This window comes from Castor canadensis, chromosome 12 (genome assembly GCF_047511655.1).
Source record: "Castor canadensis chromosome 12, mCasCan1.hap1v2, whole genome shotgun sequence".
Lineage (NCBI taxonomy): Eukaryota > Metazoa > Chordata > Mammalia > Rodentia > Castoridae > Castor > Castor canadensis.
In genome coordinates this window covers 20194094-20211078 of record NC_133397.1, presented here as the reverse complement: position 1 = coordinate 20211078, position 16985 = coordinate 20194094, and the positions used below count along the sequence as shown (strand labels likewise).

The 16985-nt window shown below is 35.1% G+C and overlaps 1 protein-coding gene across 6 annotated transcripts in view; it reads left to right on the top strand.

Annotated features, from left to right (window-relative positions):
- Window positions 1-16175, top strand: part of Atad2b (ATPase family AAA domain containing 2B) — a 169534-nt gene extending 153359 nt beyond the window's left edge. For 4 of the 6 annotated variants that reach the window (XM_074049264.1, XM_074049263.1, XM_074049265.1 and 1 more), the window contains 4 exons: window positions 1442-1569; window positions 1880-2008; window positions 8097-8222; window positions 12790-16175. In XM_074049264.1, the coding sequence (XP_073905365.1) occupies window positions 1442-1569; window positions 1880-2008; window positions 8097-8222; window positions 12790-12831 (425 nt within the window). In that variant the 3' untranslated portion in view covers window positions 12832-16175. Of the gene's footprint in view, window positions 1-1441; window positions 1570-1879; window positions 2009-2941; window positions 3175-8096; window positions 8223-12789 lie in introns of all 6 variants that reach the window. The other 2 variants (XR_012439623.1, XM_020184846.2) reach the window with 2 other exon arrangements.
- The last annotated feature ends 810 nt before the right edge of the window (window positions 16176-16985 follow it).

The following is a 16985-nucleotide window of genomic DNA, read 5'->3' as shown; positions in this document are numbered from 1 at the left end:
GGGCTATTTATGAAAAAACAACAACAACAACAAAAAAACCTTTTTCCTGCCAGTTTTCTAAGTATTCTAGTAGAATTAAGAAATAGAAAAGCATTATTCTTTCACTGGATAAAAAGATTTGCTGTTCTTAAATGTTACATATTTTTCTTTTCCTTCAATATTTAATAATAGTAGTTTTGAGAGTAGTACTTATTCTGAGCTGTCATATAAACAAAACTTAAAAAAAAAGTATTAAAGGGTTGAATAATGAATTAGACAAGCCAGATGTAGGGGAATATGCCTGTAATCCCAGCTACTCGGGATCGTAATTCAGAGTAAGCCTGGGCAAAACACGAGACCCTATCTCAAAAACAAGCCAGGTATAGTGGTATACACCTGTAGACTGAGCTAATTGGGAGGCTGAGAGAAGAGGATTGCAATCTGAGGCTGGCCCTGGGTAAAAGTACAAAACCCCATCTGAAAAACAAGCTAAAAGTAAAACGACTAGGGGTGTAGCTCAAGTGGTAGAGTGCTTACCTAGCAAGTATGAGACCCAGAGTTCAATCCCCAGTGTCCTCTCCAAAAAATATTAAATAAAAATGGACATAGTGGGGAAGAGGGAGAAATCTGTGGTATAAGGCAGAATGAATCCAGGGAGAGGAATTTTTTGGGGGTAGAGGGTTTTAACTCACAGCCTCATACTTGCCTAGTCAGGTACTCTACCCCTTTTGTCACACCCCCAGTCCTTCTGGCTTTTAGTTATTTTTTGGTAGGGTCTCACCTTTCTGTCCTGGGGCCAGTCTTGGACCATGATCCTCTTAAGGACCATGATCCTCCCAGCCTACACCTTCCATGAGGTGGGGCCACAGATATATGCTGCCATGCCCAGTTTATTAGATGAAATAGTGTCACTAACTTTTTGCCTGGGTTAGCCTCGAATTCTGATCCTCCTGATCTCTCCCAAGTAAAGGAATCCATTGTGATGCTACTTCTCTGGAATTTTAGTAAGCTTGCAGAAAAGGCTTAAATTAATATTATGTTCAATCTAAAAGCTTTAAAGATACTTTTTATGTAAAAGTGTAGCCTGTAGTTTTCATTTGGAATTGTCAGGGCAGTATTTCCTAATGCAGTAGTTCTTAATCTGAGATCTTAGACCTCTAGAAGTTCATAAATGAGAATTAGTATGCCTTTATCAAACCTCCTGGAATATGATCATTGATCTATAAAGGCTTTCACTTTAAAGCTTGCCTGAAAATTCTTTGATATATCATCATACATGGTTTTGAAGGCAACAGTTTGGTTCTTTTACTGGATTACTTAGTCTTACACAAAAACATTTATCATTTAAAGTACATTTTCTTTATTTCAAAATGAATTTGAACAAAAAGAATTTATAATTGCTTAATATAACTTCTCCTGAACTTTTACTGACTGCAGTATATATTTTTTTACTCATTTGTAGGTGCTTCTAAAGTAAAGAAATACCGCAAATTAATTTCAGAGCAGGCAAAAACGACAAGCCTGGAACTAGTTCCAGAAGAACCATCTGAGCCTGTGCCACCCTTGATAGTTGATCGTGAGAGATTGAAGGTAAGCTTAGCTATTCCCGGTCAATTTTAAGTGAATGGAAGGATATTTAAATGTTTGTAGGCAGTTGAATAAAATTAGTTTTGGAAATCTCTTGATTTAACCTAGGGATATAACTGTCTCAGAACTTCTCTATATAAAAGAATTATGTATTTTGAGAGGTTGAAAGTATTGGAATTGTCTTGGTAATAAACTAAGGTCTAGAATCTTTGAGCCTCAAGTGTCATTTTTATGCCTACAGTCTAGCCATTTGAGGTGCTTCAATTTGACTAGTGAAATAAAATGATACTCTCTTTTCTAATTTTTTTTTTAGAAATTACTTGATTTGTTGGTAGATAAAAGCAACAATTTGGCAGTTGATCAGCTTGAGAGATTATATTCTCTTCTTAGTCAGTGTATTTACCGTCATCGTAAAGATTATGACAAATCGCAACTTATAGAGGTAAGTGCTTAGTTCATCTGTAGAATAAACAGATATCTTTATTCCAACAAAAAGAGAAAGGAAAAAACGTTTTAAAGATTTAAGATTAGAAAAATTTGGGGTAGGGCTATAGCTCAGTGATAAAGCATTTGCCTGGCATACATAAAGCCTTGAGTTTGATCCAGAGACAGAGAGAGAGAGAGAGAGAGAGAGAGAGAGAGAGAGAGAGAAGATTAGAACGACCATTATAAGTTATAGTTGAAGAATAAAGATTTTCGGTACTATTTTGTCAGGAAAGAAGCACTTAGGTTCCTCATTTGTCAAAAGGTAGAAATCCATGTTTCTGGGTAAGTGAATACACAGAACAATATCACAGTTTTTTCCTCTCATTTGTTATTAATACACTGATCATATCACTTGAGCCTGTTGGATGTGACCTGGTGCCACAGTTTATTTCATTGTTTATCTAAAGGAAGTAGGAGAGCCAATGAGACCTATTTGCTACCTCACTGATGGAAGAGGATTTAAAAGCCATCTTAATCAGATCTAATCCTATAAAACAGCCACATGAAGCAGTGCTTCTCCTTTTGCTTAGCTACTTTTAGAAATGAACGATTCCTTTTCTCTACAACTCTTACAAAGTTGTGTCTATCTCTTTTCATATGATTTCTGTCATTAAGCTGAACTTCTTTTTGAGATAATCTGAACAATATAATTCTTTTCTTTGTCATTTGCTTGCTAGTTTGTCTAGTTACAAAATATTTATTGAGTACCTGCAGTGCCAGATACTCTGTGCTAGGTGTTTGGGATGCAAAATGTGGTAAAGATTATAGGAGTAATTACACGTGGTATACCCCACACATTCTGCTATCTACACCACACCTGCCTAAACTGCTAGAGTGTCACCACTCTTACACAACCTTCAGAGAGTGGATCTCTTTTATTCCCATACAGTATGTGCTGTGCCAAACTCACTAATTGCTACCAAAGAAACTAAAGGAAGATTGCACTGTGGTCTCTCAGCTGGAAATAAACTCAATATTGCATAACAAACCAATATACCAAGACACATCTTTAGAAGATACTCATTTACTAAGAAGTCCATTCTATAAAAGTGGTAGAGATATCCATTTCACCAAACGGGCAGATTTCAACATAGGTGGACAAGATTTATGAAAAAACACAAGGTAATATGAAACCTTCTATAGATTATAACTCTTTAGTAACAGATTCCAAGGATATCAAAGTGGATGATATGACAGATAAAGAATTCAGAAGGGTGATTTTAAAAAAAGTTCAGGAAGACAATGCAGGATATAAATGAGAAATTTAGTAAAGAGAGATTTTGAGGAGGAACTAATAATAAATCTTGGAAATGAAGAGTTCAGTAAGTAAGAAAAAAAATTTAGGTGAAATCTTCAACAATAGACTAGATCAAGCAAGGAAAGAAAATCAGTGCTTCTTTATAGAACTGTGACACACCATCCTTTAGGCCCTTTTCTGGAAAAGTAGAATCAAGTCTCAAATAATGCCTTCTTACTTATATCCTCTAGTATTATAGATGTAGGTATTGCATTATACCTCTGTGAATGTAAAATATCTTGTACCTGGTTTACAATATGTGGTGGTGACCATGCTTTGTCAGACTGTTCTTAACAATGCTACTCTAGAATGTTTCTTTCCAGATGATAATTGAGAAGCTAATAATAATAATAATAATAATAATAATAATAATGGGGCCAGGTAGCATAGTGGTAACAGAACTTTTATGTTTTCTGGGTTTGTTTGTTGGTTTGTTTGTTTTTTAATGGAGTGCACTAGATGTCTATAATTTTGTTCAGATGACTGCATTACCTGGAGAAGCTGTTGCTGCTATTGATGCTTAACATGCTATTATGCTATTACTGGTCTTTTCATCTAAATATATATGTGTATACACACACACATATACATAGCATTATGTACTTTGAATTTCTGGAAACTTCAGCTATGCTGTCAACTTTGGGAAAAGCATATCCCAGTTTGCTGTGTTGAGTTGGCATTGTACAGAAATTAATAGCCACATTGGTCTAGAAATGTTAAATTTTTCTTCCATTTATAGGGAGTAACACAGTGTATTAAATATGTAAGATCTTTTCTATATGGGTTTGCTTACAGAAACAGTATTCTACAAATAAATGAAAAAAAAAAGAATATCAGCTTAAAAGTAGGTCTTTTGAAATACCACATTCAGGCAGATATTAAAAAGAAAAAAGAGAGAAGAGAGCATACCAGGTCTTTGGGACACCATTGAGAGAGCAGTGTCCATATCATTAGCATACTCATAGGCACAAAAAAAAATAGAGGTTAAGAATATAGAACACCCATTTAATGAAATAATAGAAGTAAAATTGCTTAAGTTTGGGTGAGATACGGACACTCAGGTACAGAAGGCCAATATCACCCCAAGTAGATATGACTAGGAAAGAGCCTCACTATGACATTATAGTCAATTGTCAAAAGTACAGGACAAAGAATTTTGAAATCTGCAAGACAAAAATGCCAAGTCACACTTCAGGATAACCTCATGAGACTAACAACAGATTTCTCAGCAGAAACTGTACAGGCTGAGGAAGGCATGGAATAATGTATTTCAATTCTCAAAAGAAAATAACTGCCAACCAAGATTACTATCTTTCACAATCAAAGAGTAATTAAGACAATCCACAATAAGGAAAAACTAAGGGAATTTATGACCACTCAGCCAGTCTTATAGAGATGCTTGGAGTCCTATACCCAGAAGTAGAAGAAAGATAACTACTATCATGACAGCATGTGAAAATATAAATCTCACTAGAACAGTAAATACACAAATAAGAAATAGACAAGAACCAAACCTTTTCAATACAGTATAACATCAAACCACAATGATGAATAAGAAAGGAAGAATTGAACAAATATTATTCAAACAAATAAAAGAAAATTGACAAAATGACAGGTACAAAGTCTATACCTTTCCTTTTTTTTTTTTGTTTTTGTTTTTTTTTTATTATTCATATGTGCATACAAGGCTTGGGTCATTTCTCCCCCCTGCCCCCACCCCCCTCCCTTACCACCCACTCTGACCCCTCCCTCTCTCCCCCACCCCCTCAATACCCAGCAGAAACTATTTTGCCCATATTTCTAATTTTGTTGTAGAGAGAGTATAAGCAATAATAGGAAGGAACAAGGGTTTTTGCTGGTTGAGATAAGGATAGCTATATAGGGAGTTGACTCACATTAATTTCCTGTACATGGGTGTTACCTTCTAGGTTAATTCTTTTTGATCTCACCTTTTCTCTAGTTCCTGGTCCCCTTCTCCTGTTGGCCTGTTGCTTTTAAGGTATCTGCTTTAGTTTCTCTACGTTAAGGGCAACAAATGCTAGCTAATTTTTTAGGTGTCTTACCTATCCTCACCCCACCCTTGTGTGCTCTCGCTTTTATCATGTGCTCAAAGTCCAATCCCCTTGTTGTGTTTGCCCTTGATCTAATGTCTGCATATGAGGGAGAACATACGATTTTTGGTCTTTTGGGCCAGGCTAACCTCACTCAGAATGATGTTCTCCAGTTCCATCCATTTACCAGCGAATGATAACATTTCGTTCTTCTTCATGGCTGTATAAAATTCCATTGTGTATAGATACCACATTTTCTTAATCCATTCGTCAGTGGTGGGCATCTTGGCTGTTTCCATAACTTGGCTATTGTGAATAGTGCCACAGTAAACATGGGTGTGCAGGTGCCTCTGGAGTAACCTGTGTTACAGTCTTTTGGGTATATCCCCAAGAGTGGTATTGCTGGATCAAATGGTAGATCAATGTCTAGCTTTTTAAGTAGCCTCCAAATTTTTTTACAGAGTGGTTGTACTAGTTTACATTCCCACCAACAGTGTAAGAGGGTTCCTTTTTCCCCACATCCTCACCAACACCTGTTGTTGGTGGTGTTGCTGATGATGGCTATTCTAACAGGGGTGAGGTGGAATCTTAGCGTGGTTTTAATTTGCATTTCCTTTATTGCTAGAGATGGTGAGCATTTTTTCATGTGTTTTTTGGCCATTTGAATTTCTTCTTTTGAGAAAGTTCTGTTTAGTTCACTTGCCCATTTCTTTATTGGTTCATTAGTTTTGGGAGAATTTAGTTTTTAAGTTCCCTATATATTCTGGTTATCAGTCCTTTGTCTGATGTGTAGCTGGCAAATATTTTCTCCCACTCTGTGGGTGTTCTCTTCAGTTTAGAGACCATTTCTTTTGATGAACAGAAGCTTTTTAGCTTTATGAGGTCCCATTTATCTATGCTATCTCTTAGTTGCTGTGCTGCTGGGGTTTCGTTGAGAAAGTTCTTACCTATACCTACTAACTCCAGAGTATTTCCTACTCTTTCCTGTATCAACTTTAGAGTTTGTGGTCTGATATTAAGATCCTTGATCCATTTTGAGTTAATATCGGTATAGGGTGATATACATGGATTTAGTTTCAGTTTTTTGCAGACTGCTAACCAGTTTTCCCAGCAGTTTTTGTTGAAGAGGCTGCTATTTCTCCATCGTATATTTTTAGCTCCTTTGTCAAAGACAAGTTGGTTATAGTTGTGTGGCTTCATATCTTGGTTCTATTCTGTTCCACTAAGTCTATACCTTTCATTAATAACTCAATGTATGTGGTCTTAATTCTCCAGTTCAAAAATACAGACTGGGGCTGGTAGTATGGCTTAAGTGGTAAGAGTGCCTGCCTGTCAAAACACAAGGCTCTGAGTTTAACAACACCACCAAAAAAAAAAAAAAAAAAAAAAAAAGATACAGACTGGCTGAATGGATTAAAAACAAGACCCAACAATATGCTTGCTTACAAGAAACTCACCTTACTAGTGAGGACACACAGATTGAAAGTGAAATGATGGAAAATGATATTCTAAACAAATGGATTCTGGCAAAAGTAAAAGTATCTATACTTCTTTAAGAAATGGACTTTAAGACAGAAACAAAGCTGGACATAGTGGTTCATTTCTGTAATCTGAGTTACTTGGGAGGCAGAGGTTGGGGGATCATGGTTTAAGGTCCACCTGGGCAAAAAGTTAGTCCATCAACAAGCTAGGTGGCATGCACTTGTTATCTCAGCTGTAGGTAGGAAAATCTTCCTAGGTTGCCTAGGTAGGCCAGCCCTAGGCACCAAAAAAAAAAAAAAGTGAGACCCTAACTGAAACATAAGTATAAAAGGGCTAGAGGTGTGGCTGAAGTGGTAGAGTGCCTGCCTAGCAAGCACAAGGTCATGTGTTCAAACCCCAGTACTTAAAAAAAGATAAAAACAGTCTGAAAAGAGACAGAGAAAGTTACTTGCATAAATAATCATTTCATCAAGAAGATACAATGATTAGGCATGCTCAGGTGGTGGAATTCTTGTCTAGCATGCATAAGGCCCTGAATTCAAACCCCAGTACTACAAAAGAGAGAGAGAGAGAGAAAGATAATGATTATTAACCTAGATGCATCTGGTAGTAGCAAAGCATTCAATTTTATAAAACAAATACTATTATACTATAGGAGGAGAGATAGGCTCTAGTACAATAATAGTGGGGGTTTCAGTACCCCACGCTAATCAATAAATAGATCCAGACCCACCCCCCAAAATCAAAGAAGCAACAGAGTGGGGATAAAATACACTATAGATCAAATGGATTTAATAGACATTTATAGAACATCCCATCCAACAACTGCAGAATAAATATTTTTTTCATCAGCATATGGGGGTTTCTCTATGATATACTGTATATTAGGCCACAAACATGCCTTCACAGCTTTTTAAAAATTGAAATCATGTCCTATATATTTTCTGATCACAGTGGAAAGAACTAGAAATCAGCAAGAACAGCTTTCAAAATTATACAAATACAAAGAGAATGAACAACATATTTTTGAGTGAACAGTGGGTCATTGAAAAAGTCAGAAAGGAAATTTAAAATTTCTTTGAAACAAATGAAAATGGCAATTCAACATACCATACGTTTGGTATTTAGCAAAACCTTTGGTATGTAGGAATGAGTGCCTATGTCAAAAAAAAAAAAAAGTGGAAATAAACATCAGTTGATGCATTTATTTCAAGGTCTTGGGAAAGCAAGAACAAACGATGTCCAAAATTAGTAGAAGGAAAGTTACAATGATGATAGCAGAAACAGAGTCTAAAGGAACAATACAAAGGATCAAGGAAACAAACGGTTGTTTGAAAAAGGTAAACAGAAGTGACAAACTTTGGCTAGATTAAAGAAGAGAGAAGGAGGGAGATATGACCTAATTAAATAAAATTAGAGATGAGAAAGGAAACATTATCAATGATACAACAGAAATTCAAAGGATCATTCTGTGTTGTTTTGATAAACTATGCTAAAAAAATTGGAAAGTCCAGGAGAATGATTTTGGACACATTTGACCTACCAAAATTGAGCCAAGAGGATGTACAATGGCTAAATAAACCAGTAACAAGTAATGAGATTAAATCAGTAATAATAAAAAGTCTCCCAACAAAGAAAAGCTAAGGAGTGGATTGTTTTACTGCAGAGTACCAAACTTTTTTTTAATTTTTATTCATATGTGCATACAAGGCTTGGGTCATTTCTCCCCCCTGCCCTCACCCCCTCCCTTACCACCCACTCCACCCCCTCCCTCTCCCCCCCACCCCCTCAATACCCAGCAGAAACTATTTTGCCCTTATTTCTAATTTTGTTGTAGAGAGAATATAAGCAATAATAGGAAGGAACAAGGGTTTTTGCTGGTTGAGATTAAGGAAAAACACCACTGCTTCTCAAACTATTTCACAGAATTGGATAGGAGAAAACACTTTCAGACTCATTCTACAAGGCCAGCATTACCTGTTACCAAAACCTAATTACACAACAAAAAGAAAAGAAAATTTTAGACCTACACCCCTAGTGAATATAGATACAAAAGTTCTCAAGAAAATATTTGCAAATTGATCATACCATGATCAAGTTGGTTTCATTCCAGGGAAGCAAGAATGGTTCACCATATGCAAATCAGTAAACATAATATGTCAACATAAATAGAGTAGAAGATAAAAGTCATCATTTCTATAGATGAAGGAAAAGTATTTGATAAAATTCAACATTACTCCGTGGTAAAAGTCTTGAACAAATACAAGGTTCATACCTCAACTTAAAAACTGTATATGAAAAACTCTTAGCCAACATCATACTTGAGTGGGGAAAAACAGAAAGCATTTCTTCTAATATCAAGAACAGGGATGTCTACTCTCACTGTTCTGGTTCAGTGTAGTTACTAGAAATTTAGCCAGAGAATTTAGTCAAGAAAAAGAAATAAAGGCAGACAAATAAGAAAGAAGTCAAGTTATTCCTATTTACAGATGATATGATTCTATACAGAGGAAAAACCTAAAGAATCCCACCAATAGACTATGAGAAATGATAAATGAATTCAGTAAAGTAGAAGGATACAGAATCAGCATATAGATATCAATACCTTTTCGGTACACCAATAATAATTTTGCTGAGGAAATAAAAAAGCAATTTCATTCATAATCATCAGAAAAAAAGAAACCCTACTACTAAATTTAACTAAGGGAATGAAAGACCTCTACAAAGAAAATTACAAAACCCTGATGAAGGAAATCAAAGAAGACTCTAGAAGATTGAGAGACCTCCTTTGTTCATAAATTGAAAGAATTGATACTGTTAAAATGTTCAAACTATCCAAAGCTATGTACAAATTCAATACAATCTCCATCAAAATATTCTTCACAGAAATCAATAAAAACAATCCTAAAATTCATATAAAAGCATAAAAGCCCTAAATAGCCAAAACAATCTTGAGGAAACAGCAAAGCTAGAGGCATCACAGTACCTGATTTCAAAACATAGTACAGAGCCATAGTAATACTACAGCAAGGCACTGGCATCAAAACAGACCATAGAAACCCATGGAACAGAATAGAGAACCTAGAAATAAATCCATGTATCTGTAGTCATCTGATTTTTGACAAATCTTCCAAAAATATACATTGGAGAAAGGATAGTCTGTTTAACAAATGGTCCTGGGAAAATGGCATATACACATGCAGAAGATTGAACCTTGGCCCCCTGTCCCTTTTACAAAAATCAACTCAAAATTAATCAAACATCTGAAATTCTGAAACAGAGGAAACACTTGAAGATACTGATATGGATAATGATTTTTGAGATAATTGACAATTGGGATTATATCAAACTAAAAAGAGTTTGCACAATAAAGGAAGTGCAATCAACAGAGTGGAGAGACAAGCTACAGAATGGCAGGATATCAGCTATTCTTCTGACAGATGAATTAATATCTAGAATGTATAAGGAACTAAAAAACACTTAACAACAAAAAACAAGTAAACCAATTAAAATACAGTTAGATGATCTGCATAGACATTTACTAAAGGAAGAAATACAAATAGCTAATAAATATATAAAAAAATGCCACTGTCTTTAGCCATCAGGAAAATGCAAACCAAAACTGCAGTTAGATACACCTCACCACATTCTAACTGTGTGAGAATGTGTGTTCTTGAAAAAAAATAAAAAGTTGCAAATGCTGGTAATGAGGTGGAGAAGATGGAACCCTTATACACTACTGGTGGGAATGTAAGCTAACACAGCTTCCATCCTCCATAGTAATGAATATTCCTTAAAAAAACAACAAACTAAAAACCCCGTAAAACTAGAACTACTGTATGCTCTAGCTTATATTAGGCATATATTGGGTATATATCTGAAGAAAATGAAGTCTGCATATGAAAGATATACCTACACACCCAAGTTTATTGTGACAATGTTCACAATAGCTAAGATACAGAATCAGAGTAGATTCCCATCAACATGTGACTGGTTAAAAAAAAATGTGTGTCCATATGCACACACAGACACACACAATGGGGTATTATTTACCCCTAAAGGAGAACTTAATCTTGTCATTTGCAGCAGAGTGTATGCAGCAAAGAGGAAGGGAAGGAGAGAGGGAAGAAGGGAAAATAAAAATAAAAAGATAAAAGGTAATGTGCAAGTAGAAGTATTACTAGGGATCAGGAAGGGTCAGGGAAAGGAGGAGCATATGTAGAAGACTGGTAGATGTACACCAATTGATGTACAATATATACAAATATGGAAATAATCAGATTGTCTTCCATTAATTTGTAGAAATAATATGCATTTATAATTATAAAATAAGAACAGGAAACTGAATAAAATAAGAGCACAGTGAGATAATTAGATTACATGTATTAGAATGACTATTATCAACAGGACAAAAGGTTTATATTTCAAAACATGTACATGATAACATACAATTTAAAATTACAATTTAAAAAAGAAAAGAAACATAACTAAATGTAATGCATTTATCTTAATTGGATTCTAGACTGGTAAAATTAGATCATATTTTGGATGACAAATAAGATTATTTTATAACTACATTTTATGAGTTTCATTTTTTCAAAGCTGTACCAAATTATGTAATATAGTATTTACTGGAAAGCACAAATAATTAAAGAAAAACACCCGTGTTCCATAATCTAGAGGATACTAGTTGTTGTTATAATACGATGTTTTCCTTATTCAGTATGTGATAAAACATCTAGCAGGAGTGATTTCGATTGATCATTTAGAAGAACTTTTTTATCAGATGATAATCTAGTACAACCTATTCTGCAAAGATGTAAAATAGAATTTTGTTGGCGCTGTTTCAAAGGAGAAAAGAAAACCAATGTTTAAATGCATTTGACATTCGTCTAGCCTAACGAAATGTGTGTACAGGTTACTGTTTGCGGTTCTCTTTATTCTAGAACTTTTTTGTTCAAATGATTGTAATTTCATTAGTGTGAATTAATTTAATACTCTTTAGCAGTGAAACATCTCTCAGTATGGGATTTGGAATTTTGTTAACTAAGGGCCTATTTTTGGGAGGAAGGGGATCTTGATAGCAGATTCAGCAGTGAGTGGTTTTCCTGGTGATGGAGATAAGCAGCCACTAATTCTGACCTTTTCTTCTCTTTTCAGCTCTGATTGGAGTGGATAGAAATGGGAACAGGGTGCATTCTACTTTCTGGCATATGTTCTGCTATACTGAAAGCATTCAGTGTGCTTTGGGAGTTAGTAGAACATAATGGGTAAAGGTCTAGGCTCTGAAGTGAGGCTGTTTGTATTCAGTTTCTGATTCTGGGCAGTGTTTGCCTGAATTCCCAGCCCTTAGGTTGCTGAGGCAAGAGGATCATGAGTTTCAGGCCAGCCTGGGGTACCTATCAAGACCTTGTCTCAAAAAAACAAAAACAAAAGCAAATTCTGACTTCACTATTTATTTAGCTCCTTCTGTGCCTCAGTTTCTTCAACTATTAAAATGGTGCTCATAATAATCCCTATCTTCCACCTTCAACATTATTGGGGCATTGTTAAATAACATTTATTAAGTTTTATATATGTGTAAGTATATCTTATTGTGTATCTATATTTACTTATGTATTTCGTACATAATTCTTAGTACAATATCTGCATAATGAGTTCCTCATTGACTATATTGCTATCTTTATCATCCTTGTTTGCCTAAGTGTAAATAATAGGAGGTACTTGGAATCGTCCAGGGCAGGTGGTCTGACAAAGTAGCTGTGATATTCTAATAAGGAAAACATTCAAGTTTGAACTTGTACTTCAAGTTCTTTTTTCTAACATTTTGGTTTTGTAAATTCTTCCATAATGAGAAATACCTTTGCTTTTCTCATAGTAGATAACATGTACTTCTTTCTTTTACAGGAGATGGAAAGAACAGTTCATATGTTTGAGACATTCCTATGAACTTCTCAAGATGAGTGGTTTATCCTCTCCAATCTGCTCCTGCTAGAGCAGTCTTCTGAGCCATTCAATTTCAAATTGCACCAATTATGTGCAGAGCCTCAGTGTAAAGTGCTCTCTCACTCATTCTTCTCTCTGTTGAATTTGGTGCTATTGTCTCAGGTACCTGAAACCAACCAGCCTACAAGAACCAAACAGAACTTCCGAAATATGTTGTATTTTCCACAAATAAAAGTACAACCCCACAGCTTGGAGATTTTGGTGCTACAGAAACTGCTTTCGCTTCTGCTCCTTTTTTTGTGCACTCTCTTTCAGAGATTCTCTTAGGGAGCAGACCAGCAAACAGGAGGAAACTGGATGGGGCAGTTCTAACTGTTGAATTGTTTAAACAGTGGGCAACCTTTTTTGTTTGTTTGTTTTCCTCCTTTCTATCCCTTTGGTCATATTTCCCTCCCTCTGGGTAATGGACTGAAACCAGTTTTAAAGTTGGCTATGGTATATTCTGGTGGGAAACTGAAGAAACTGGGTGAAATTAGATTAGGCTCTTTAGAACTGCCTTTTATGTGCCTTTTTTATTCATTTGAGAACGATAAGGCTAAACAGATGGGCTCATTTGTAGCAAATAAATTTGAGTGTTTTCTTTGGTCACATTCTTGAGAATTAAGTTTTGATACTCTATGTCATTGAGAGACAACCAGTGTTTTGGTATTAAATGCCTGTCGTGTTCTCAAAGCTCAATCAAGATACTCAGTAAGCCTCGTAATATACTGAAATGGTAAGTTTTCCTGTTTGGTCTGTTTCTGTTTAAGAAACATGTACTGGAACAACAACAGAAAATAATACACAGTCTACAAAAAACCCCACATACTTTTCCATATTGCTTACAACAATGACCAGAAAATAGATAGTGGCCATTCATCTGTCAGAGGCAATTTAATAGTAATTCATGTTTGAGTTACTAGAGAAAAATGATTTTCATGTGTAGTAAATTATTATTGTTTTGTTTTAAAGCCAGGACTTGCCAAATGGACAGAAAAGAATTTGTTAGAAGCTCCATAAAATTTATTTTCTGTACAATTGCAAATGAGCTCTGGTATAGTCCTTGAATAACAGTATTAATGTTGAAATCCCTTCTTCTGAAAGCTTACCTTTACAGCTCTTCATTTTGATTGGAAATAATTTTGAATCTTGTTGAGTGATTTCTGTGAAATGTACTTACCTGAAATTAATTATGGGTTACTAGTTTCGCACAAAAAACTTTCTACAAATTTGGAGACAATATAGGCAGTTGCAAAGAGGCAAAGGGAGTGCAGTGACTTTTTTTATCAGATAATTTTTAAACAAAATATAGAAAATTTTGCAGACAAGTTGGCTTGCTATCTTCATTCTTACAGCAGTTAGCTGCAGGTGTGTCTTTCCAATATATGCAACACATGTAGTTTGGGTTTTAATTAGGTAAGGCACGTGTTATTGGACTACTGCAGAGATACTGAGCTACCTCAGCTTTTTGTGTTTTAGTTACCAACAGTGTTTACAGAATTCTGTAATCACTTTGCCACCGTTTACATGCTGAAGCTAAGGTACTTGTCTCCTTGTCTCTGGCTGTTTGTAGTGTGCAGAAAGCACACACTGGCCTAGGCTACTGCAGTAATCCCAAGTGCTTCTTTGCATTTACCTTTATATTTACTGTCTTCTAATTCTATCTTCACTTTTTAAATGCCACTGGTTTTCTTTATGCCTAATCTGTGAAGTTTTCATATTATTCAGTTAGTCATATAATTCAAGATGCTACCCATGTAGACACACTGAATTTTTAAGGTGGGCAAGTGCGATTAACGATGAACCATTTTAAAGGGGAGGTTATTTGAAGCCTCTAATTTGATTATTGGGAGGACTTTCATGCTTTCTTTAATATTTATTACCATCATACCTGTTCAAACTATTTTACAGTCTGATACATTAGCATTTTGTATTTTGATGGAAATTGTTACAGAATTTAAAGATTTGATGAAATAAGATGTAGCAGATTTTTTGTAGCAAGTTTCTGGTAAAAGGGTTTTTTGCAAGTCTCAGGTTCTTGCTGCACTCTTTTCTTTTTAAATATTTATTCCAGTCGCTCTAATTCAGAAGCATTCTGTTCAAGTAACAGCAGCACTTGTGAAAGAAAAAAAAAACGCACATGTTCTTAGTAGGTTACTAAATTTGTACAAGTTAATTAAGATTTTAGCCATCAGTGAGTTAGACAAGGGAAATTTGTGTATGGCATTAAAAATGCTTCTAAAAGATCAAGTTTTTGTTTTTGTTTATCCTGAATATAGATGGAGAAATAGGAGGCAACCTCAGTATAGGAACTGCCACTCTGAACAGTTTAGGTCTTATTAAAGAGAAAGCCAATCTCATGCCAAGGGGGGAAAATGAGCTAAAATTATACTAATGCTTCTGGGTCCCCCCTTCAAAAAGAAACACATTATATTAGTTTTGCTTATTTTACAGATATCTGGTGGTTCTATAGATTAAAGCAGCTTGTGAAATTATCCAAGTCAATTCACTTTTGTTTACCTTTCTGTAAAGTTCTTAATTTTGCTGTATAGCATTGGCAAATATATGTACAAATTGACCTCTGTTCTTTTTCCTATGTGAGCATTATAAATGATAGCTCCTGTGTAATACCTTGCTCCCAGATCAGTAAAGTGTGTAACACAGCACAGCAATACTTCATGCTCAGCTGTGGGGACCCTGGGAGCTTTTGAAGATGATGGGAACCTCATTAGGGTTGAAACTGATGGCTGTGGAGTTAATTGTGTTTTTGAGCTTGAATCTTACCTGTGATTAATTTTTTTAACGTCCTTTCATGGCTTGATTTTTCTCATATGCCAATGTATTTGTAGGTTTACTGGATTTATTTTTAGGGAGCGGGGTGGTAATTTCTTATCTTCCCTTTTTGATTAAGTTGGTTCAGCTATGGTGCTATTCCGTAGGTATCTCAGTGTCGGGGCCCATAGCTGAATGCCATTGTTATGATTTGTAATCATATTGTAAGCTTGAATTTGGGCTTATCTCTGCCTGCATCTTTTGTATTTTGTAAAGTTGGTCACTTAGACTTTGGGAGTCCTATTTGGTTTTAGTCATATATGTCTACTTTGTAGATTAAGTAGACTTCATCAATTATGGTCTATTTTGGGTTTGTAGTTTAATTTAGAATTGTGTTAAATTGATGTTTTGCATTTGACTCCATTTTACATTAGTTTGAAGTAAATTATTTAATTTTTGAGTTCTGGAATTTGAACATTTACTGTAATTTGTAATATAACTGCTGTGAAATACTTGAATAAAGATGATAAGAAAAACATGTCTTCCTTTAGCTTGATTATGATCACTATTGGCAGCAAATGCAGTGCTATTTCTCTAGTTGATGTCATCTGTTTTACAGCTAGAGCATATTGATGTTTATTAAGTACTCCCCCAAATCTTTTTTTTTCTTCAACAAATCTTGTTTTACATTCTGTTTAGATTTTAAGAGTATATCAGGATTTTTTCTGTTGAAAAAAAAAAAGCTGAAAGCTTTTTCTGTTGAAAAAGTGTAGGGTGTTTTTCTTTTTCTTTTTTAAAATTATTATTGTGCTGGGGGTACATTGTGACATTTGCAGAAGTTCTTACAATATATCATAGCTGAATTCACCTCCATCATTCTCCTTTATCCCCTTTCCCCCCCCGCCCCATTCCTGGAATAGTTTCAACAAGTCTCATTTTTCCATTTACATCAATATTTGCACCATATTCACCCTCTTTCTCTCCCCCACTGGTACCCCCTCCCACTGGTACCACCTCCCCACCCCAAACAGGAACTGTTCTTCTCTCCTGTTCTCCTTTTTTTGTAAAACATTTTTTAAAGTGACATTTTTAAGATAGCTGTATAGAGTTTCATTGTATACATTTTCATGTATATATATATATATAATAATCCAAATTGGTTCATCTCATCTATTTTTCTTCTTTCTACCTTAGTCTGCTTCTTACAGTTATGTCAACAGGTTTAAAAATTTTATATTCATTCTTATATAGGAAGTACATCAAATATATTCACCTTCTTAACTTCTTTTACCTTCCCTCTCTCATATGTGACCTCCCATTAGTATGAATGATCTGTTTTTCATTAA